The sequence below is a fragment of the Protobothrops mucrosquamatus genome, unplaced genomic scaffold, assembly GCF_001527695.2.
Source record: "Protobothrops mucrosquamatus isolate PMUCROS unplaced genomic scaffold, P.Mucros_1.0 scaffold492, whole genome shotgun sequence".
NCBI lineage: Eukaryota > Metazoa > Chordata > Lepidosauria > Squamata > Viperidae > Protobothrops > Protobothrops mucrosquamatus.
The window spans coordinates 255,804-279,719 of NW_015386810.1; the positions used below are offsets into that span (position 1 = coordinate 255,804).

Genomic DNA, 23,916 nt, shown 5'->3' on the forward strand with positions numbered 1-23,916 from the left:
AGATATCTATTCACTTTCAAACTATTTCACAGAGAAATTGCTTATTACCCCAAAGCAATTGTATCAATAGGATTAACGTCTTGGCCAATCTCCTGTAATAAAAAAATAGATTATAATTGATAGACAGGCCAGGGAACAAAGATATACAACAATATACTTACATAATCCTTTTCATCTTCTCTTTCAACAGAGAACTGCTGCAGACATTTCTTCCATTATCCTGTTTAGGGAATAAATCTGCTAATATTTCAACCAACTTTTGCAACTTTCAATACAGTAACACCTTGATAAGAAAGCATTAATATGCAATAATGTTTACGAAAAGTCTTAGCACAAGAGCTGTGCCCAAATATTGGAAGGCTGGACATCTGAAATCTTTCCTTCTCTCCCCTGAAACCTTCTGGATTTTCGTGGTTTGGCCAGCTTCTTCCTTTGAGGTAATGTCTTAATAGTTCTCTCTTGTCCATTTGTCTTCCCTAGCACACCTCACCTGGTATATGCCTTTCTGCAAATGAGAATATTAGGTGAAATACAGAAAGTTAGATAATGCAACAAATAAAATAAATCGATAATCTGATACAAAATCCTGGCTAAACTTTTAATTATTTTTACAGAAAGCAGGGGGCTCTCTGATGTTTGCTTCCTGGAGTCATTTTTCAGAGATTGACTAGGGACATGTTAAACTGTGCACTTTTTCAGTCTTAAATCAGCAACTAATCTCTAAGTTTCTCTCTGAGTTTTATCACTTGTTTTTAATTACAGCAGAGCAATCTGACTTTGTGACCAAGAGCCAAGCTTTACTAGTGGAAATGGATTGACTGTCCAGCTAGCTTTTAATGTCAGAATTACAGCCTGCACATTCACAATGCTTTGATTTCTGCCTAGAAACACACCTAGAAAACTATGGCTAATACAGAAATCTAAGCAGGGACACACCTAATATTTGGATGAGAAATCACAATGAAAAAAGCACTGTACACTAGACTGAGGGGAAAAGAATCCTGAAAGAAAGTAATAGCAAACCATTTTGTGATCTATTTATTTAGATGTACAGGTATTATCATATTTATATTCTGCCACAAACCTAAAGGGCTTCATATTGTTATCACTAAATGAATGTATCCTCCATCATTAGGAATTGGACTCAACATGAATGAGATTTGTTACTGATTTCTACATTTTGTACTTCCCTTAAAAGCACAATGATAAACAACTGAGCTCCCCAGATATTACACAACCAGGTTATTTACCTTTTGAATCTTTCTCATGCATCTGTTTAACATGTTATAATCCTTTGGGAACAGCAGGCAGAATGCTAATTCAAACATAAATGTATTACTCTTTTAAAAGCTAATTTCAGTTGCAATAGAGGCTAGTCTGAAAATGAACAAGCAAAACTGATGTTTGAAACAGTTTCACCTTAAACTGACATTTGTTGATGTTGAGACTCTAGAAAGAGTGCAGAGAAGAGTAACAAAGATGATTAGGGGACTGGAGGCTAAACCATATAAAGAACAGTTGCTGGAATTGGGTATGTCTAGTGTAATGAAAAGAACAAGTAGGAGTGACATGAAAGCAGTGTTCCAATATCTCAGGGCTTGCCACAAAGAAGAGGGAGTCAACCTATTCTCCAATGCACCTGAAGGCAGGACAAGAAGCAATGGATGAAAACTAATCGAGAGAACCAACCTAGAACTAAGAAGACATTTCCTGACAGTTAGAACAATTAATCAGTGGAACAACTTACCTTCAGAAGTTGTGAATGCTCCAACACTGGAAGTTTTTAAGAATAGATTGGACAATCATTTGTCTGAAATGGTACAATGTTTCCTGGTTGGTCTAGAAGATCTCCAACGACCCTTCCAACTCTGTTATTTTGTTATTCGGACAGTCTTTCAAAACGATGAAACAAAATAAATTGCACAGCAATAACTTTCTTCTTAAAATAAATGATGGTAAATGAACAAAGACTTGTCTTCAGGCTGATTTTTATTATTTTTTGGAAGGCTTCCTATTTTTGATTAAAAATTTTAGTTGATTAAGTTCAAAAAAAAATGACAGTTATGGATCATTGAGTATCAGTGAAAGCAATTTTATTCTGATTATCGCAGCTTTGAAATTTGAAAATGGGTTCAATCTGCTATGATTGAAATAAATGAGAGGTGGAACTGCAATACAAAATAATCAGCAAGTGTAAACACACAGTGCAATGATGAAACCACAGTCCAACAGCTTCATATTCCCATGACAGGGTAACTTTAAAGAAAAGGAAGTTAAAAAAGTTTGATCAGTTGCTTGGGGTTCAGTCTAACACACTCCTAGGATTTGGGGTACTTCTTCTGTGAGGGGCCCATTATTAGCGCCTCTCTCTACTAGAGAGAAAAATATATGTGCTGACATCCCAGAGCTACAGTACACCAAGAACCCCCTAAGGCTCTTAGGGCCTAAGCCATGCAGTTCTGGGGTTGCTTGCCTTCCCACAAAGCACGGTGCAAAATGACCAAAAGACAGAGATGGTAGGGGGCTCGGCTAACGACCAGTAGAATTCGCTGACAGCAACAGGGAATGTTGGGCTTGCCATCGCTAAGCAACACAATCATGTGACATCATGCTTTATGACCATATCACTTACAGGCAGAAATTCCAGTCCCAATTGTGATCCTAAGTCGAGGATTATCTGTGAATACATTGTGCCTCTGAGATTCTGTCAAACCGTTCTGAGTGTTCTGAGGTTCGGCAGAATTGAAATTCAGAACATTTTCAGTATTTGAAACAAACTCTTGTCTCTTTCTCTCTTCTCCTGTCCTCCATGGCCAATGTGTTGGTTTGCCGGCATTTTATTATCTCCACATCTGTTGGGAGACAAACCTTGTAAACATGCTTTTTCCAAGATTCCTGACTGTCTTGCTGACAATATTTTTTCCATCAGAGATGTAGAAGCGGATGTCAAACCGTGCTAAGCATGGACCTTCTAAGTAGAAATGAAAGACCTGTATTATTGACTGGTCTTATTTACTTGTTAGTTTCTCCTAATGATTAGGATCAAATCAAGAATAACCTTCCCCTTTTGAATGTGAAGGGGATTCAAAAGGTATTTTTGATTTGATCCTAATCATTAGGGAAAACTTAGTAGGCAAATATAAGTAGTAGGAACTGGGAATGAGCATCTAATACCACAATTTTTGATATTAAGAAAAAATGAAGCTGAGTGGTATATTGTATTTTGAACTTTAAAAAAGATGTACTCAAGAGCACTTATGGACCAGATTATACCACAAATAAGCTAATGAGAAAAAGAGCTTTGTTATATTTGAGTGGTAGTGGTGAATGGTGCCTCAAATCAATAGATGTTTTGAGACGGAAGTATCCAGACTTTTCTTGGCTTGTGTATAGACAAATTCAAGAGAGATGGCGAATTGATAAAAAAACTGCTTCTTTTATGGAAAATGGGAATTTTTTGAAACAAGTAAGGGATGATACTAAAGGACATATTAGAAGGNAGATATCTATTCACTTTCAAACTATTTCACAGAGAAATTGCTTATTACCCCAAAGCAATTGTATCAATAGGATTAACGTCTTGGCCAATCTCCTGTAATAAAAAAATAGATTATAATTGATAGACAGGCCAGGGAACAAAGATATACAACAATATACTTACATAATCCTTTTCATCTTCTCTTTCAACAGAGAACTGCTACAGACATTTCTTCCATTATCCTGTTTAGGGAATAAATCTGCTAATATTTCAACCAACTTTTGCAACTTTCAATACAGTAACACCTTGATAAGAAAGCATTAATATGCAATAATGTTTACGAAAAGTCTTAGCACAAGAGCTGTGCCCAAATATTGGAAGGCTGGACATCTGAAATCTTTCCTTCTCTCCCCTGAAACCTTCTGGATTTTCGTGGTTTGGCCAGCTTCTTCCTTTGAGGTAATGTCTTAATAGTTCTCTCTTGTCCATTTGTCTTCCCTAGCACACCTCACCTGGTGTATGCCTTTCTGCAAATGAGAATATTAGGTGAAATACAGAAAGTTAGACAATGCAACAAAGAAAATAAATCGATAATCTGATACAAAATCCTGGCTAAACTTTTAATTATTTTTACAGAAAGCAGGGGGCTCTCTGATGTTTGCTTCCTGGAGTCATTTTTCAGAGATTGACTAGGGACATGTTAAACTGTGCACTTTTTCAGTCTTAATCAGCAACTAATCTCTAAGTTTCTCTCTGAGTTTTATCACTTGTTTTTAATTACAGCAGAGCAATCTGACTTTGTGACCAAGAGCCAAGCTTTACTAGTGGAAATGGATTGACTGTCCAGCTAGCTTTTAATGTCAGAATTACAGCCTGCACATTCACAATGCTTTGATTTCTGCCTAGAAACACACCTAGAAAACTATGGCTAATACAGAAATCTAAGCAGGGACACACCTAATATTTGGATGAGAAATCACAATGAAAAAAGCACCGTACACTAGACTGAGGGGAAAAGAATCCTGAAAGAAAGTAATAGCAAACCATTTTGTGATCTATTTATTTAGATGTACAGGTATTATCATATTTATATTCTGCCACAAACCTAAAGGGCTTCATATTGTTATCACTAAATAAATGTATCCTCCATCATTAGGAATTGGACTCAACATGAATGAGATTTGTTACTGATTTCTACATTTTGTACTTCCCTTAAAAGCACAATGATAAACAACTGAGCTCCCCAGATATTACACAACCAGGTTATTTACCTTTTGAATCTTTCTCATGCATCTGATTAACATGTTATAATCCTTTGGGAACAGCAGGCAGAATGCTAATTCAAACATAAATGTATTACTCTTTTAAAAGCTAATTTCAGTTGCAATAGAGGCTAGTCTGAAAATGAACAAGCAAAACTGATGTTTGAAACAGTTTCACCTTAAACTGACATTTGTTGATGTTGAGACTCTAGAAAGAGTGCAGAGAAGAGTAACAAAGATGATTAGGGGACTGGAGGCTAAACCATATAAAGAACAGTTGCTGGAATTGGGTATGTCTAGTGTAATGAAAAGAACAACTAGGAGTGACATGATAGCAGTGTTCCAATATCTCAGGGGCTGCCACAAAGAAGAGGGAGTCAACCTATTCTCCAATGCACCTGAAGGCAGGACAAGAAGCAATGGATGAAAACTAATCGAAAGAACCAACCTAGAACTAAGAAGACATTTCCTGACAGTTAGAACAATTAATCAGTGGAACAACTTACCTTCAGAAGTTGTGAATGCTCCAACACTGGAAGTTTTTAAGAATAGATTGGACAATCATTTGTCTGAAATGGTACAATGTTTCCTGGTTGGTCTAGAAGATCTCCAACGACTCTTCCAACTCTGTTATTTTGTTATTCGGACAGTCTTTCAAAACGATGAAACAAAATAAATTGCACAGCAATAACTTTCTTCTTAAAATAAATGATGGTAAATGAACAAAGACTTGTCTTCAGGCTGATTTTTATTATTTTTTGGAAGGCTTCCTATTTTTGATTAAAAATTTTAGTTGGTTAAGTTCAGAAAAAAAATGACAGTTATGGATCATTGAGTATCAGTGAAAGCAATTTTATTCTGATTATCGCAGCTTTGAAATCTGAAAATGGGTTCAATCTGCTATGATTGAAATAAATGAGAGGTGGAACTGCAATACAAAATAATCAGCAAGTGTAAACACACAGTGCAATGATGAAACCACAGTCCAACAGCTTCATATTCCCATGACAGGGTAACTTTAAAGAAAAGGCAGTTAAAAATGTTTGATCAGTTGCTTGGGGTTCAGTCTAACACACTCCTAGGATTTGGGGTACTTCTTCTGTGAGGGGCCCATTATTAGCGCCTCTCTCTACTAGAGAGAAAAATATATGTGCTGACATCCCAGAGCTACAGTACACCAAGAACCCCCTAAGGCTCTTAGGGCCTAAGCCATGCAGTTCTGGGGTTGCTTGCCTTCCCACAAAGCACGGTGCAAAATGACCAAAAGACAGAGATGGTAGGGGGCTCGGCTAACGACCAGTAGAATTTGCTGACAGCAACAGGGAATGTTGGGCTTGCCATCGCTAAGCAACACAATCATGTGACATCATGCTTTATGACCATATCACTTACAGGCAGAAATTCCAGTCCCAATTGTGATCCTAAGTCGAGGATTATCTGTGAATACATTGTGCCTCTGAGATTCTGTCAAACCATTCTGAGTGTTCTGAGGTTCGGCAGAATTGAAATTCAGAACATTTTCAGTATTTGAAACAAACTCTTGTCTCTTTCTCTCTTCTCCTGTCCTCCATGGCCAATTGTTGGTTTGCCAGCATTTTATTATCTCCACATCTGTTGGGAGACAAACCTTGTAAACATGCTTTTTCCAAGATTCCTGACTGTCTTGCTGACAATCTTTTTTCCATCAGAGATGTAGAAGCGGATGTCAAACCGTGCTAAGCATGGACCTTCTAAGTAGAAATGAAAGACCTGTATTATTGACTGGTCTTATTTACTTGTTAGTTTCTCCTAATGATTAGGATCAAATCAAGAATAACCTTCCCCTTAATGCGAAGGGGATTCAAAAAGTATTTTTTATTTGATCCTTATCATTAGGGAAAACTTAGTAGGCAAATATAAGTAGTAGGAACTGGGAATGAACATCTAATACCACAATTTTTGATATTAAGAAAAAATGAAGCTGAGTGGTATATTGTATTTTGAACTTTAAAAAAGATGTACTCAAGAGCACTTATGGACCAGATTATACCACAAATAAGCTAATGAGAAAAAGAGCACAAAATGGGTAGGAATTTCTAAAAATGAAATACTGAAAGCACAATCACAAACAATACCAATGAGGAAAAATGGATGCCCATAAAAACAGGGCACTGTGGCTATCCCGAAAGTTTTGTGAAAAACAGAAAAACAAATGACACGTCCAAGAAGTAGAAAAAAAGACAGGTCACCAAAAAAGGGCATATATAGGAATTTAGGTTTGTGGAGATAATGCCTGGAAAGCAAATGCTCCGAATAAATCCAAGTTAACAAAAGACTTTGTCATGCACTGTATGTATTTAAAAAATAAAAAAGGATGAGAAGTGAAACCATGTCAGCTGTTCCTGGAAAATAGCAAATGGGTATCGGATCACAAAAAAACCCCCATAACTCAATTGTTGCTTTGCAGTCTTTTCTGAGCAATGTTCTGACAATTTAATTGATTATTAATAGTTCAAAGGGCAGAATTCCAACTTGACAGAAAGGCAGTTCAGATAACCAGGACCAGATGGATTGCATGCTCAATGTCCAGCTCTTCACAGCAGGAAGCAAGTATTACACAACATTCCCTAAAGTTACCCCAGGATCAGCAGTAAAATATTGCAATCTACCAGAACTTCCAGCCCTCGCTATTAAGTTCGTTAAGACAGAACCTTAATGATTTGAAACTCAAGCTTTTTGCAACCTGGCCTAAGCTACTATTTATGGGGTAACCTACTAACAAACTCTTATTTCTTTTGCATCTAATACTCCTCTCATTATTTTTCCAGTCTCTTTATAAGCTCCTATGCTAAGATACTGAAAAAAAATCTACAGTAGGCCAAATTTCTACCATTACTATTACTATCCAGAAATCCTGGGAAACCGGTGAAGTAAGTGATAGATGCACCACTTGCTATCTTCCAAGAGAAAAAAGAGGTTTCGGTTGAGTTTGACTGCAAAAAGAAATCTGGCTCAGTTAATGATGAGTAAGAGCATCTTAAAGAAAATCAACCCCGACTGCCCTTTGGAAGGAGAGTTGAAGAGCTGAAGCTCAAATACTTTGACCACCAAATGAGGACTCACTGGAAAGATATTGGGAAAGACTGAAGGCGAAAAGACGACGGCAGAGGATAAGATGGTTACGATAGTATCACCGATGCACCGAAGATGGGTTTGGGCAAACTCCAGGAGACAGTGAAGGAGAGGTGGGGAGCTAGCATTCTGTGGGATCTCGAAGACGCGGACACGACTTAGCGACTGAACAACAAAGGGCATCAAACATACGGACAGCCTGTTTTATTGAGAACGTCGAAGACCAAAACAATCGCAATCCCGTCCTATTCAGCCCAGGGCTCGCTGCAGAAATCCTCGCGCGCGCTAAGGCGGGACCCAGCACGAGCCAACCCGGAGACAGAGACAAGACGAAGGAGCCAATCGCACCCCCCCCCCGCCCCCGTTCACGCCCGTCGAGCAGAGAGCGAGAGAGAGAAAAAGAGCGGGCGGAAGTGAGGTGGCGCGCGTGCGCTTTAAGAAGCCCGGCGGCGGGAGTCAGGTTCTTTTTCGCACGTGACTCCAAGTCGGGTCTAGTAGGTAACGGGCGTTTACGTGGTTTCGAGAGTTTCGCTTCTTTTTTTCTCTTTTCTCTTTTCTCTCCCGCTCTGATAATGGCATGGGGTTTTCCAAAAGGGCAGGGGCCGCCATTTATTAGTTTCCAAGGGCTCTCGGGGACTTTTTCTCTCGCCTAGCACTGCCATTTTGCTCCCTATACATGTCGAGAGTTACAAAGCCTTCCGCGCTTATTGCCTCCCGTCATCTCGCCGTGATGTACGAAAGAGGGGAGCTTGGCGGGAGCCAGCCTTGTCCAGCTTGTTACTTGTTCCATATATTAGGTTTCTACCCCCCCCCTTTTTTTTTTTTTGTTTCCTCCGGGAGCGCCAAGCAGTGTGCGGCGCATTCACTTCCATTTCTTTTCACAACCACCACTCTTGCAACCACAGCTTCTTTCCTTAGGGTGTCTATGGAGATTCTCAGTCATCCAGGTCATGATTGTCCCAAAGCTGCTTTTTTAACTGGACTTCCTTGTTTCTTCTTTGAAGACGTTTTGCTTCTCCTCCAAGAAGCTTCTTCAGCTCTAACTGGATGGTGGGGAATGGGAGGATGTATACTCCTTGCAGACAGCTGATCTCTCTAAAAGAAAGCAAATGGCCAGCTGTCTGCAAGAAATATAAATCCTTCCATTCCCCACCATCCAGTCAGCTGAAGAAGCTTCTTGGATGAGACGCGAAACATCTTCAAAGAAAAAACAAGAAAGTTCAGTTGCCTCTTGGGAAAAGCATCTTTGGGTTTCCTTAGGGTGCCTGTGGTTTCATAGTGGCTTAGCCATGATTTTCTTTCTCTTGATATATTCAGACCAATTGTATCTCACATGAGGTGTCTTCAAGACCAGCAATTTATCTACTTTTGTAGTATCTTCCCCCTTTTCTCCCCAGCTCTCAAATTTTAACATGGAAACCATGCAGACTTGCACCATACTTAACATCTGCCCTATGTGTGTCGATTCGATTTTCTGATTTTCTTCTTCCTATCTTCCATCTTTTTCCTCTACTGCTTGTATGAATTCAAAGTACAGGTAGTCCTCGGCTTACAACAATGGTCCTGTGGTCAAAATTCAGATGCTTGGCAACTGGTTCATATTTATGACCATTTGCTGTGTCCCAAAGTCATATGTTCCCCTTTTGTGACCTTCTGACAAGCAAAGACAATGGGGAAGCCTGATTCACTTAACAATCGGGTTACTAACTTATCAACTGCAGTGATTCACTTAAGAACTAAGGCAAGAAAGGTCGTAAAATGGGGCAAAATTCACTTAAATATCTCATTTAACAAATTTTGGACTGAATTGTCATAAGTTGAGGACTGTAGTTAAATCTGATTCTTATCTAAAGACCTATTCTGGTAGTAAATTTTCTGGTGTTCTTTCTCCGAATTCAGTCCTCTGAGCTGGTGTAATCACTGCAATGTTGTTTAGATTATTTGTCAGATAATACCTCTGCTCAAGTGGCTTTATAATTTAGCTTTTGGCTCACCAGCAAGGTTATTTTAAGAACTGTAGACATCTTTCCCATTTTTATCCAGAAAATGTTATACCTATATGATCCATATTATCATTTGGAAAGCAAGTTACTCTCATTTTATTGGACTTTGATGATAAGTATAGCAGATATTCTGTAATTGTTTCAAATGCTCTTAGGACAAGCTGTCATACAGGCGTTGCTCTAAAGGATTATTACTGATGTAATTTTTTATAAAGATTAATAAGATTATACTTTTATAAATGCTAAAATATTTAAATAAGGAGCAGGGACATATGAATAGTGCTATCTTTAAAGTTTTAGATTTTTTTAATTAAATAGACTCAGGTTGCCAGTTTAGACTGAAATGGTAATTTTTCATCAAGTACTGTATTTTATATCTTTTGAATAATAGCAAGACCTGGAAAAATATTTTTGCCTATATTTATGTAAAACTAAGAAACTTTAGGGAAATATGTGATTGACATTTTGTTTCTGGAAGGTGAAAATGTATTCCCCTGCTCATCTCCATTCAATCTGCCCAGTCATATGAATAAGTAAGTTCACCCTATTGAAATTGTTGACTGTTTCAGCTTTTTTCAACATACAGAAATGTCATCTTCATTTCAACAATATTGATAAAGGAGATAGACTATAATAAATATGCACTATTTGCATTTGATAGTCTGTTGTGTAACTTTAAATGCAAATTTTACATGTGAAAAAACAAGTACATTCCTACATTTATCATTACCTCAAGTACCTAAAATTAGAATCAAGTGCATCAGATCAGCTGTAAATGATTAGAACATAATTAGGATGTGGGTGAGACTTGTCTTATTTAAACCTCAGACATTTTACTTATTTTCTACCTCCTTTATTATTTTTATAAATAACTCAAAATGGCAAACATATCCAACACACCTTCCTCCTCCTATTTTCCCCACAACAAGCACCCTGTGAGCTGAGTTGGGCTGAGAGAGAGTGACTGGCCCAAGGTCACCCAGGTGGCTTTCATGGCTAAGGCAGAACTTGAACTCCTAATTTCTAGCCTAGTGCCTTAAGCATTTACTCTTCATTGTTGAAGTGTGTGTGGAATCACCCTGCCTAGATCAAAAGAATTCCCTGAGGCATTCGGAAAGAAGGTTATAATAATAATAATAATAATAATAGTAGTAGTAGTAGTAGTAGTAGTAGTAGTAGTAGTAGTAGTAGTAGTAGTAGTAGTAGTAGTAAAGTCGGAAGGGACCTTGGAGGTCATCTAGTCCAAGCCCCTGCTCAAGCAGGAAACCCTATACCATTTCAGACAAATGGCTGTCCAGTCTCTTCTTAAAAACTTCCAGTGTTGGAGCATTCACCGCTTCTGGAGGCATGTTGTTCCATTGGTTAATTGTTCTAACTGTCAGGAAGTTTCTCCTTAGTTCTAGGTTGCTTCTCTCCTTGATTAGTTTCCACCCGTTGCTTCTTGTCCTGCCTTCAGGCTCTTTGGAGAATAGCTTGACTCCCTCTTCTTTGTGGCAGCCCCTGAGATATTGGAATACTGCTATCATGTCCCATTATAGATGCCTATTAGCCTAGAAAGGGATTATAAAAGATCACCAAACAATTGGGCATAAATCATTTCACTGTCTGGAAGATCATCCACAAATGCAGAAGACTTCAGACAACTGCCAACTTGCTCATGTCAGGCTGTCCCAGCAAGTTCAGTCCCATATTAGGATGCAAAATGCTGAAAGTCTCTTAGACTCATCGACTTTTATCACATGATCTACAGATGGTTCTTGCCATCATTGATGTCAAAGGGCATTTGTCTATTAGAATAATTCTACATGGGGTGGGTGCCAGAAGGAAGTATTTGCCCTCCAGGAAGAACAGGGCAAGACAGAGACCAGGGTTTCTTCAACAATATGCTCTGGATAGTTGAGGCAAAGACAGAATTCTTCTGTCACAGTATGAAGACATTTTTGATGAACGTCAAAGACTTCATTTCACCTGAAGAATCTGATGCCACTTGTAAAGCATGGTAGTGGAAATATTATGGTTTGGGTTCGGTTTGCTACATCGGAGCCTGGGCAGCTCACTATCATAGAATCCACTTTGAATTCTTCATTGTACCGGAGGGTGCTTGAGATGGTGCTTGACCATCTATCAGGAAATTGAAGCTCAGCTGAAAGTGGACCTTGCAACGTGACAATGACCCTAAACTTTTGAGTAAACCCATTAAGGGATGATTGGAAAAAAGGGGCTTTTGGAATGGCCAAAACAAAGCTCAGATCTAAATCCCATCAAGATGTTGTGGGGTGATTTAAAATGGGCTGTGCATGCAAGAAACCTCTCAAACTGCTTGCTTTTCCCACAGAACAGAATTGCATATCTTTTAGTTTTTTTTGTTGAATAAATAAAAAATAAATAAAAAACAAACCCAAAATGGACATACATGTTTTTCACATGACTGTTCTATGAAAGGGATCGATTAAGAGAGCCCATTCTTTGTTGTTCACAGAAATTCTCTAAAGTTGCGGTGAACATTGAATTAGCAAATACTGAAGCATAGCTCCTAGGAGAAACATAGTGTGTAAATATGAGAAAGTATGGTAACCAAATTTTAATAATGTATACTACAAGGTGCAAATTGGGCTCCAGTCCAGAATGTCATGGGAACGTGAAGTCAACCACAAGCTCTGTCAGTAGAGCATACACCAGAAAGAAGCCACTAGTCAATTGCTGTTGTAGCTGTATTTTAAAGCGCTCACTGTACCCATCCTTGAAGTAAAAGGACTCTATTGGAATGTATTGAGAAGTGAGAGACAAATTTTCTGCATCACCTGTCTATTGACTTCTCAGCTTAGTGCTTTCCTTTTTGCATACAGTAGAACTCATTCTGGTTGTGCTGAAAACAGGGAGGTAGAAATTGAAACAAAATTAAAAGTCTTGTGAGTTCTTTTGAAAACTCTGAGTGATCTTTTTTGTGCCTTATTTTTTGTATTTACATGAAATAACAGTAACAATGATAACTAAAGAAATTACTTATTTCAAGCTTGAGCCTTGTACTCTTCCGACTTTGTTGATGTTCTCAATCCAGAGATCATTTTCTTTTATCCAAATTGTTGTGCTACCCAAATAGTACTTATGGATGTAATTTGTAATATTCCAGTATAGGTTATTTCAAAATCCTGTTGAAATCCAGAATAGCACCAAGAAGTATTTAAGGGACCACTGCACACTAGGGGACAATACTGCCTTATTCTTTAACCTGGTGTATACATACCTCTTTATTATTATGGTTCATTGCACAGTCAGCCATATGTTTAGACTGGTTTTGGCATTTTTATCCACCTATCAAGTCCTTCCCAAAGATCTGGGATAGATGTTGTTTGATGGTGTTACAGGTATCATCACATGATGAAAGCTGTTCCAAGAAGCTGCCTTTTGCAATTGACTTTTGTCAATGCTGATGATGTTCAAGTAGTGCCACAGATGATTTTGGGATTGAACCCAAGGCACCTATCATTAATGGTACTATCTTTTCCTTTGCCACAGTTGTTCTACTTTTATTTGCAGGTCTTTGTATTTTTCTCCTTTCTCTATTATTCTATGTCTCCAAATACTACTACTGTCCAGACTTATTTTTCTTACCGACAGTTGTTAAGTCTGGGGTGTTATGTAGACGGTGCTTGTCTGTTTGAATTCTAAAATCCTGAGCACTTTAGCTTCTTGATTTTTTTGTATTTTGTGGTGCCACCACAAACTTATTGCTTGCAGGCAAATGGTATTTTCTGCAGATATTCCAGTGCACCATTGTTGCTGCTTTATCTTGTCAATGTTTGTAGTCTGTGTTTATTGTGTAATGGTTGAATTCTTAAGTGATCTGCAAATCTCACAGTTTTTGGGCATTCTTACCATAACACTCTCGAGGCTTAAATTGGGAATACAAAAATCTTACAGGGTTTGGCACTTTTCCACAAATTGAACCATTTTATGTGTAAGAATTAAGGATATTTAATGAAGAGTTGAGTTATGGCCCATAAGTACCAGTGTGCCAGATTTTAATGCTAATAGTAGTCTTCAGTTTTCAAGGATAATATAGTCTACATAAAGTGAATGATAATGAATTTACAAAACTAGGGAACGTGTGTCTGTTCGTAATCTTTATTCAATCATTTTTTTCAAAGCAGCAAAGGATTGTAGAGGAGGAAATTTGTTCTTAGAGTTTACATAGCAGAAACCTTTTCATGGTTTTCAGCAGTTCAGTTGCCCATTTAGAAAGTATAAAAGGTATGTGTAATAGTTAGCATTTGCTGGATTATTTGAAGTTTCTCACAAATTCTCTTATGTCATTGTCTCCCACCCAGCTTTTCTGACAACTATTATATGTGTAACAGCTGCATGAACCATAAAAGGTATTAACTGAAATAATTTTCATTACATCTGGTTTCTACTATTTAGAAGACTGTGAATCCCAACGGCAGAGTTACCGTAGTTTCCAGCAGGCTTCTATCAGACTACCAAACCATGAATACAGAAGACAGCTATGGTAAGATAAATTTAGATTAATAAAAATAGCAGCTAAATGTAACTATATGTACCATGTGTTTGTTACTCCTTGATCTTAATTACCACCTGGGGGTCTTGATAATCACCTCCTGAGCAACCTGGAGATTAAGGGGGAGGGGGGAACCCATGTTATTTATTTATTTAGGAAAATTTGTATTGCCACCTACTTGCTCACGGCCACTCCAGGCAGCCTACAGGAAATAATGTTACATATTCCAGGGGAGGGGGAATCAAAGTGACTAAAATTTGGTGACATAAAGGCTCACACATTGTGGTTGGTCTTCATAGTCAGTTGTTTGTGTTGAGCAGAGTTCTGTGTTTCCTACTAGAAAAGAACAAGGGGGGGAAATGTTTTATCCCTGACCTTGTGCAGTTCTAAAATGCAGCAGAACACCAAGCACAATTCCCTGTTCCATTATCATTGATTGAGAATAGGGCTAGAGTGCACAAATCTACTAGTATTACTGCTCATCTTTATTGCATTGCACCTCTGTAGTGTTAACAGCTTTTCAGAAGTACAATACAGTACAGTACAGGAATCTCCCAGCTTTGACCTGGTTGAGCAGTCTGGGATCATCTCTGTAGGTCACAGAGCTACTGAGTCCCATCAAGCACGTCTGCAGTTACCGCACAGGTAGTCCTCGACTTACAACCATTTCTTTAGTGACCTTATGAAGTTATAATGGCACTAAAAAAAGTAACTTATGACTGTTTTTCATACTTACGATGGTTACAGCGTCCCTATGGCCACCTTGGCATCTGGCATGTATTTATGACAGTTGCATTGTCCCAGGGTCATTGGCTTCTGACAAGCAAAGTCAATGGGGAAACCAGATTCGGTTAACAATTGCATGTTTCGCTTAACAACTGGCAAAAGTCGTAAAATCGGGTGCAACTCGTTTAACAACCATCTTAGCAATGAAAATTTTGGGCTCCGTTATGGTTGTAAGTTGAGGACTACCTCTTAATGATTCTAACATCCTGTCCAACTTAAAGCTTAAAAGAAAATCTGCTTTCCATATTTCTAAGGTATCCTAAGCAGTCAAAAGTCCAGTGAAATTGTAACTTTTGTTAGTTCCACTTGTGAACTTCACACTGGGGGAAGTGCTGGAGCTCAGTTGTATCCGATCTGCTTAAACATGCTGTGAGCTATAATCCCCTCCCATAATCCAACCCCAGAAAGAAGGCCTCATATTCAGGCCTTCTTTCTACAACAGATTTCATTATATGAGGACAATCCAATGTGCTATGTGAACTCAGTAACCCAGTCAGTAAGCGAGAGGGTTAGGGTTAACAGAGTTAATAAAGGTTCATCCTTCCCAGCCAGCATTTGAAACACATGAGGGCTTAAGACAGGGCTTCTTGTAGGTACTCTCTTCCCCTCTATGCCCATAGTGGCCATCTGGAAGTTTGGAAGAAAAAGATCAAATCCCAACCTTAATCAAGGCACTGCAGGTTTTTAGACCTTTTTTCCTTGCTGAGGGAAGAAAACCAAGTGATAACCTCCTTTGTGGCAAATAGGAGGACTTGGAAAATGTTAATTTTCAATTTTACCAAGACATTGAAAAATGTGCATTTCCAGTGGATGGGGTAAGTCAGTTGCTGGAAGAATTACTAGGCTGCTTTAGTTAGTTTACTGGTAATAGGCATGATATAATAGGAATTGGATTCCTTTCTTTGAAAGTATCCAATTCTTTCAGCTGTAGATCACATCTCTTAAAAACTTGTCAAGTAGACATGATTTTGCTACCCTTGGGATGATGATCTGTTGAATTGTTTCCAAATGGAGCAGAAATATACTGAATTATACTTTCGTTGTACAATCCAAGAACATCTCACATATGCTATTTTGTTAAATGTAATCGTTTACACTGATGGAAGACATTTTTTTTCACATAGCATCTTATTGGAAATACTCATATTGAAGAAAAGAAAAGAGAACAAAGAACAAAATAATGCTAGCAAAGATTCAGTTTTTATATACTTCATTTGAGATTTTAATGATATTCCCCTCAGATTTTTCCTGTAGCAGTGTGTTGTGGTTGTCTCTGAATTGAAAACACAGGATTTTGCCAAAGATGTAGCCTAACACAATGATGTCCCCTCTTAGCTCAGATAAGAGCCACTTATCTTAGAAGGCCAGTGGGGACCGTGAGTACACCTCTTCAAATTTCTTGAATAACTCTTTTAATTGGACTGTCTAATTGAGTAGCTTCGGGGATACAGATTTTCTGCAGCTTTCTCTTCATTTCATAAATGTGCTCATTAACATCTGCCGCATTGTTTTGCACTCCTGACTGCATTTCTTTGTTTAGCACCCTAATCGCCTAAACCTGAGTGAATTTAATTAGCCAGCAAACTTGAAGTAATTCTGTGGTTATGGAATACTAAGAACTGATAGCTTTTCTTACTTATCTGATTAATTCCAATGTGTTGGTGTGTTTTTGCATTGCACTTAAAAGAGTAGTTTTGGGATACTCATTAGACCTTCATGTTCTTTTCTAATAGATGCTTTGGATCCTGAAAAACTAATTCAGTGCCCCTATGACAAAAGCCATCAAATCAGGGCTTGCAGGTTTCCCTACCACCTTGTCAAGTGTCGAAAGGTAAGCTGTGGAAATCCTTTGTTTAAATGTAGTTGATGATGCAGAGTATGTAGAATAATTGCCTACCTGCTTATTTCCCAGATGATACATTTACTTCTTTTTTTGGACAAGTCGGTATTACTGCTTTTCCCAATTTCTTCAGGGTATGTTTTAATCACTCTTAATTTCCTTCATTCCATTCCCTCCATTTCAAAATGTGGGCCCAGTGTTCTTTTTTTCTACAGTGACTGGAAAAAATATTTGATCCCCTGCTGATTTTGTACGTTTGCCCACTGACAAAGAAATGATCAGTCTATCATTTTAATGGTAGATTTATTTTAACAGTGAGAGACAGAATAACAATAAAAAAATCCAGAAAAATGCATTTCAAAAAAGTTATAAATTGATTTGTATTTTAATGAGTGAAATAAGTATTTGATCCCCTGTCAATCAGCAAGATTTCTGGCTCCCGGGTGTCCTTTATACAGGTAAAGAGCGGAGATTAGGAGCACTCTCTTAAAGGGAGTGCTCCTAATCTCAGCTCGTTACCTGTATAAAAGACACCTGTCAACAGAAGCAATCAGTCAATCAGATTCCAAACTCTCCACCATGGCCAAGACCAAAGAGCTGTCCAAGGATGTCAGGGACAAGATTGTAGACTTACACAAGACTGGAATGGGCTACAAGACTATCGCCAAGCGATAGTGAGGAGGTGACAACAGTTGGTGCAATTATTCGCAAAAGGAAGAAACACAAAATAACTGTCAGTCTCCCTCAGGCTGGGGATCCATGCAAGATCTCACTTTGTGGAGTTTCAATAATCATGAGAACGATGAGGAATCAGCCCAGAACTACACGGGAGGATCTTGTCAATGATCTCAAGGCAGCTGGAACCATAGTCACCAAGAAAACAATTGGTAACACACTATGCCGTGAAGGACTGAAATCCTGCAGCGCCCGCAAGGTCCCCCTGCTCAAGAAAGCACATGTACAGGCCCATCTGAAGTTTGCCAATGAACATCTGAATGATTCAGAGGGAGAACTGGGTGAAAGTGTTGTGGTCAGATGAGACCAAAATCAAGTTCTTTGGCATCAGCTAACTCGCCGTTTTTGGAGGAGGAGGAATGCTGTCTGACCCCAAGAACACCATCCCCACCGTCAAACATGGGGGTGGAAACAATTATGCTTTGGGGGTGTTTTTCTGCTAAGGGGACAGGACAACTTCACCACATCAAAGGGACAATGGACGGGGCTATGTACTGTCAAATCTTGGGCGAGAAGCTTCTTCCCTCAGCCAGGGAATGAAAATGGGTCGTGGATGGGTATTCCAGCATGACAATGACCCAAAACACACAGCCAAGACAACAAAGGAGTGGCTCAAGAAGAAGCACATTAAGGTCCTGGAGTGGCCTAGCCAGTCTCCAGACCGTAACCCCATAGAAAATCTGTGGAGGGAGCTGAAGGTTCGAGCTGTCAAATGTCAGCCTCGAAACCTTAATGACTTGGAGAGGATCTGCAAAGAGGAATGGGACAAAATCCCTCCTGAGATGTGTGCAAACATGGTGGCCAACTACAAGAAACGTCTGACCTGTGATTGCCAACCAAATACTAAGTCATGTTTTGCGAAGGGCTCAAATACTTATTTCACTCATTAAAATGCAGATCAATTCATAACATTTCTGAAATGCATTTTTCTGGATTTTTTTGCTATTCTATCTCACTGTTAAAATAAACCTACCGTTAAAATTATAGACTGATCATTTCTTTGTCAGTGGGCAAATCTACGAAATCAGCAGGGGATCAAATACTTCTTTCCCTCACTGTATGTATTTCCAAATGACAGAGAAAGAACTGGCTATCTTCATTGGGTCTGAGTGGTACCAAATTTGAAACTGTATTTTTGGTCTTGTAAATTACGATTTTAGTGTGAATCATTTTCCAGAACTTTACAACAATATCACCAAATAATGAAAAAGATCTGACATGTTCATTACATTTCCAGCAGTTTTTAGAGAATTAGTAAGCCATTTCAGCAATTAAGACAGAAGTAATATACCAACAATAGGAAAGTAGTGCACCGAGTAACTCAATCAGGGAAATAGTCAGTGGCTTGCTAGAAGAGGGGATGTTGCCAGCTGCTGTGCAAAAGATGATAGTTTAGCTTCTTGGAGCCGACAGGTTTAGACAGAGCTTTGCTCAGTCTTCAATCTTCCTTTTTAGGAAGGTTGTCAAGAAAATGATGAGTTGGAAGTAGTTACACTAACTCAATCCATTGTCTCCAGTTACCTAGATAAATACATAGGTAGAATAGTATAACAATATAAAAGAATAGTGAAAACACTTGCCTGAACTATTGCAATACACTCTGGACCTAGGTATTTGCAAGACCGTCTCCTATCAAATATCTCCCTTCGACCAGTCCGCTCCCACAGAGAGGGCCTCCTTAGGGTACCGTCGGCCAGCCAATGCCGGCTGGCGACCCCCAGGGGGAGAGCCTTCTCTGTGGCAGCTCCTGCCCTCTGGAATGACCTGCCCCCCGACCTACATACAATTGCGGACCTGCGCCTCTTCCGCCGAGCCCTGAAAACTCATCTGTTCCATGCGGCCGGCCTGGCGTAGTTTTGATTGGGTTTTGTTAGGGGTTTCATATTTTAGAGCAGGCTTTTATGTAATATTTACTGTGGTTTTTATTCTTGCCTGTTCACCGCCCTGAGTCCCGTAAGGGAGATAGGGCGGTATATAAATTTAAATAATAAATAAATAAATAAATAAATAAAACTTTTGAAAACTGTTCAGAATCTGCCTCGTACAACCTGTTTGCTAATACATGAAAGCTTCCTGAATTATATAGCACTGGTATTGTGGGCACTGCTTAGGTTGCCAGAGTCCTACATGCTTTGACACTTAGGTAGTTGTAGGACCAGTTAATTCAAGAGGAGTTGTCCCATTCAGTGAGTGCTTCCCATCAGGGATAGCGAGTATCTAGGGGAAAGCTGGTTAGAAAAAAATGTTTCTTACTTTGTGCACGATCTCTACTTAACAGCTTAACTCTTAGAACTTCAGATGATATCCCTACTACTTGCTTTTAGAAAGACAAAACAGTTCCAGAGAACATTCTTAACGTAGCTAAATGTTTTAATCAATGTATTACAGTATTATAATTGGATGAATTTATATAAATTGCCAAGAGTCCATATATAGTTAACAATATACGAATATTGTAATATGTCTCTATAGACTAAATCCTTTTTTATATATAAGTTACAATAATTATAGCCCCCTTTATAGTTCAATAAGGGAAGTCTCTAGGTTCATGGAAAGTATCAGTAATTCTTGATGATATATAAAATTGCTCCAAGTAAACATGATTCTTATTGAGGGGCTTCTGTAATTGATTACTTTCATTTTATAGTCTTCAGACTGAAAACTAAGTCAGAAAAGAGATCAGGATAGGAATGTTCTATGCAAAAGTATATTCACTACTAGAGCTTTTTATTTTGTATGGGCGATGTTTCAATCATGTAAAGCCCATGCAGCTGCATACTTAAGTGGCATAATTCAGAAATAGGTTCAGTTGGGCCTTTTGGCTAAGATCAAGTGTAATTAGGCCATAGGCTTCTGTTGTGAGAAATCAGGAAAGGACGTGAAATAGTATATCTTCATTTAGAAAAATCTGCCTATGCAAGGTGCTGATTCAGCCCTTTTTTAATTTAGCTGCTCGTATGAAAAATATTGTAACATTATTCAGATGTTATTCCAGTACATAGCACCTAAACAATCATACATCAGCTCAAGCAGCCTAGGCAGAATTTGCTTTATTTCAGAATATATTTGGAAATACCTTAATTCTTCTTCCCAAATATGACATAAGCTACCATTTATTGTTAGATTGATATAATGTAAAAACCCTAGAACCAATGATATTGTTTACCTGTAGAAATTAGAGAAGCAGCTCTTATATAAACTTTAAAAACAGTAAATTTCTTTTTTGGCTTTATTCCAGCCAGGAGAAACTCCAAACTTCTCAGTGAATCTAAACATTTCAACATATCACCTCAGCTTAGGCAGCATATTCCTCAATAATGAGCCAAGTCTTTGTTCTTCTTTGAGATATTTTTTTTATAATTTCTTAAACTGGAGGTTCTTTGGTTCCTGACTTCTATTGATATTTATACATAAATTAGATTCCTGAGGATATGTTTTCACTTTCCCAAGAATATGATCAAATATTTTTCCCATGATCTGTGCAATGGCACACTGTTATAAATTCATTTGTGAAAAGGCTGAGGGGGTTTTCCTCATAAAATGGGCCGCAAGTACCAACAAGACAAATGACCCATCAGCAGCACTGAACCCACCAAGTTTTTACCTGGCAAAGATTTGCATTGCAAGTGAGAGTTTTGTTTGGAAGACTCTAGCTAAACACATTTCTTGATAATCTCCAGAAATTAAGTCCCAAACAAGCAGTAATCAGTTGAGCAGAATAGTTTGCCTATTATCTCATTGCCAGTCTCAACAATAGAAGACAGAATTTGAATAGTTTGTCCTCAGTCAGTCCTTGAATTGTCACAGTATCCTCGGTTAACCTAACATGTTTAATCTTTATTCTGTTTCCAAGGAAGGTGTATTTTTAATCATACTTTACAAACAGGTCCCTTAACTGCAAACTCTTGCCTTCTTCCAGTAAATTTACTTTCCTCAACTAATATAAAATGCATTAGCTTCTGAATATTTTGAACTGGAGAAAACATTTCAAACTGGATTCAGCTTCTTTTTCTGTTCCTTTCCCTGGAGCATCTGGCCTTCAATTTTTTCATGTAATTGAGATTTGGCATTATAATGCCTTTCCATGTTTACTTCATCAGAGCAACTCATTCAGTGCTAATGAGGCAAACTGGCTTGTCTTTCACTTCCCTGCAAAATAAATCAGTTATGTAATTCTCTTTTAAAATATGGCTCTCAAAATGAAAGGATAGAAACTCAGGTTGCCTCATTTCAAGAAAAACACCATCAATATGTTTCCATCACAGAGCTATAAGTTTTTTCTATGCAAGCTTATCCAAAAGTTTAAGTCTTGTTGAAATCAATGTTTCAGATATCCTCAATACGTATCAATGCTGAAATACTTAGGCTATGTATGTCTGCTCAGAAGGAAGGGCAAATAACAGCCTGAAATTAAATGTAGTCATTTCTCTTCCTAAATTACAAAGCCCAACCTTTAATCTTATAAATAACTAGATTGTATTTATGCATTGACTTCGATAGAGTTGATAGAGATGCTGTGGCAGTGGTAGTTCTGGAGTATAATGAAAAGGCTTTGGAAAATAATGGACTACGGCATGGGGAAAAGTCCCCAAAGTTCAAGAATACATGAGTCCTGCCAATCAAAAGCCACCTAAATAGATCAAAGAGAGAAATACAAGGAGAGTAATGGAACTAGTATGCAAATATGGAGAGGAAATCCTGGTTTCAAATCATGATTTGTATGACCAGAAATATTTTCTGAATGTGAACGGATTCACACTTGTGCTAGTGGTGGTGATGGTATGGAGAATCCAACAGGAAGTGGGTTTTGAGATATTTTTTTCCCTGTGTCCTGCTCTAGAGCTATTTAAGAGAGCCCAACTAAATAATTGTACTGGGCCACATTAGGCAAATCTTGAAAACTAAAGCAAAATTGGATATGGTTAGAAGTTCGGCTGTAAACCAAACTAGGAATTTTAAAAAAAAAAATCCGTGAAAATGATAGCAAACCTTATTGATGCCAAATGGTTGTTTCATGGAGAAATAAGTAAACTAACTTACTTTGTGTCATAGTTGTATGTCACTGCTTGTTAAGATTTGAATGAAAATGCATGCAAGTTGTTAAAACAATGCCCAGGTGCCCTGTCAGTAAGGCTGCTGTGATTTTGTTATCTGTACTTGTCTTTCTAGAACCATCCTGGGATTGTGCAACAGCTGGTCACTTGCCCATTTAATGCTCGTCATCAGGTGCCCAGGGAACAGATCAGCCAACACATATCAAGCTGTGATGACAAACGATGCATCGAGCAGGACATCGGTAAAAATAAATCTTCTAAGAACTGACTGTTGACAGCTATAACAGTCCCTGACTTTGCTGTTAGGTTTTCAAAAATGGCTTGTTGAATAAGCTTTCTTTTGCCTCCAAAAGGCCTTTCAGCATCTGTTACAGGTATTATAGACTGTGTGGTTCGCTATTGATTGTGATTTGGAATGGCATAGGTAAAATAACTATTTTTTTCTTGACCTACCAGGTCCTTCTGAGTCCTCAGTTTCATAAACCAAGGACTTTTTATTGTTAAACATTGTGACATAAATTGTGAGTGCTAATAATAAAAGGTAGTCGGGTTAGGTTTTGAAAATAATAATCACTGACATCTCCTGTTCAGTGGAGTGAAGCAAGCAGAGACAAAAGCTATGTGTTACTTGCCCTTTTATGAAACAAGTGAATGTCATTATGTTCTTAGTCCACAAACATACATAACAGAGCGTTTATACTTGGAGGTTTATTGATTGATGTAATCATTTATAGACGGTCCATTGCTTAAATAACTCCAGATGATTTACAGTGCTATACATAAAAAGTGATTAGAAATAATCAGAAAACTTAAAGACAGACAAGTACCACCAGCACCCAAATGACCCATAGTATAAAATATTTTTAAGGACTTCTTAAAACCACGAAGTGTGAGGCATTTCTTATCTTAGGAAATACCATTTTCCAAAAAGCTGGGCATCTACTGAGAAGAGGCATTCTTGAGTTCCTAGCCCTTTCTCTTTCTGTAGTGTGGTAATCAAGACTGCATGGAGCGTATTGAGTCTGGACAGAATAGACTAGTGGTGACGAACCTATGGCACGCGTGCCAGAGGCAGCACTCAGAGCCCTCTCTGTTGGCATGCGTGCTGCCGCCAGCAACAAGACCATC

At 38.3% G+C, this 23,916-nt stretch overlaps 1 protein-coding gene across 1 annotated transcript in view; it reads left to right on the forward strand.

Moving 5' to 3' along the window:
* Nucleotides 1–23,916, forward strand: part of GTSF1 (gametocyte specific factor 1) — a 55,826-nt gene that overhangs the window by 18,923 nt on the left and 12,987 nt on the right. Inside the window, 5 exon segments of the mRNA XM_015816770.2 lie at nucleotides 3,981–4,038; nucleotides 14,231–14,332; nucleotides 14,334–14,364; nucleotides 16,893–16,990; nucleotides 22,904–23,030. Of these exon segments, the coding sequence (XP_015672256.2) occupies nucleotides 3,981–4,038; nucleotides 14,231–14,332; nucleotides 14,334–14,364; nucleotides 16,893–16,990; nucleotides 22,904–23,030 (416 nt within the window).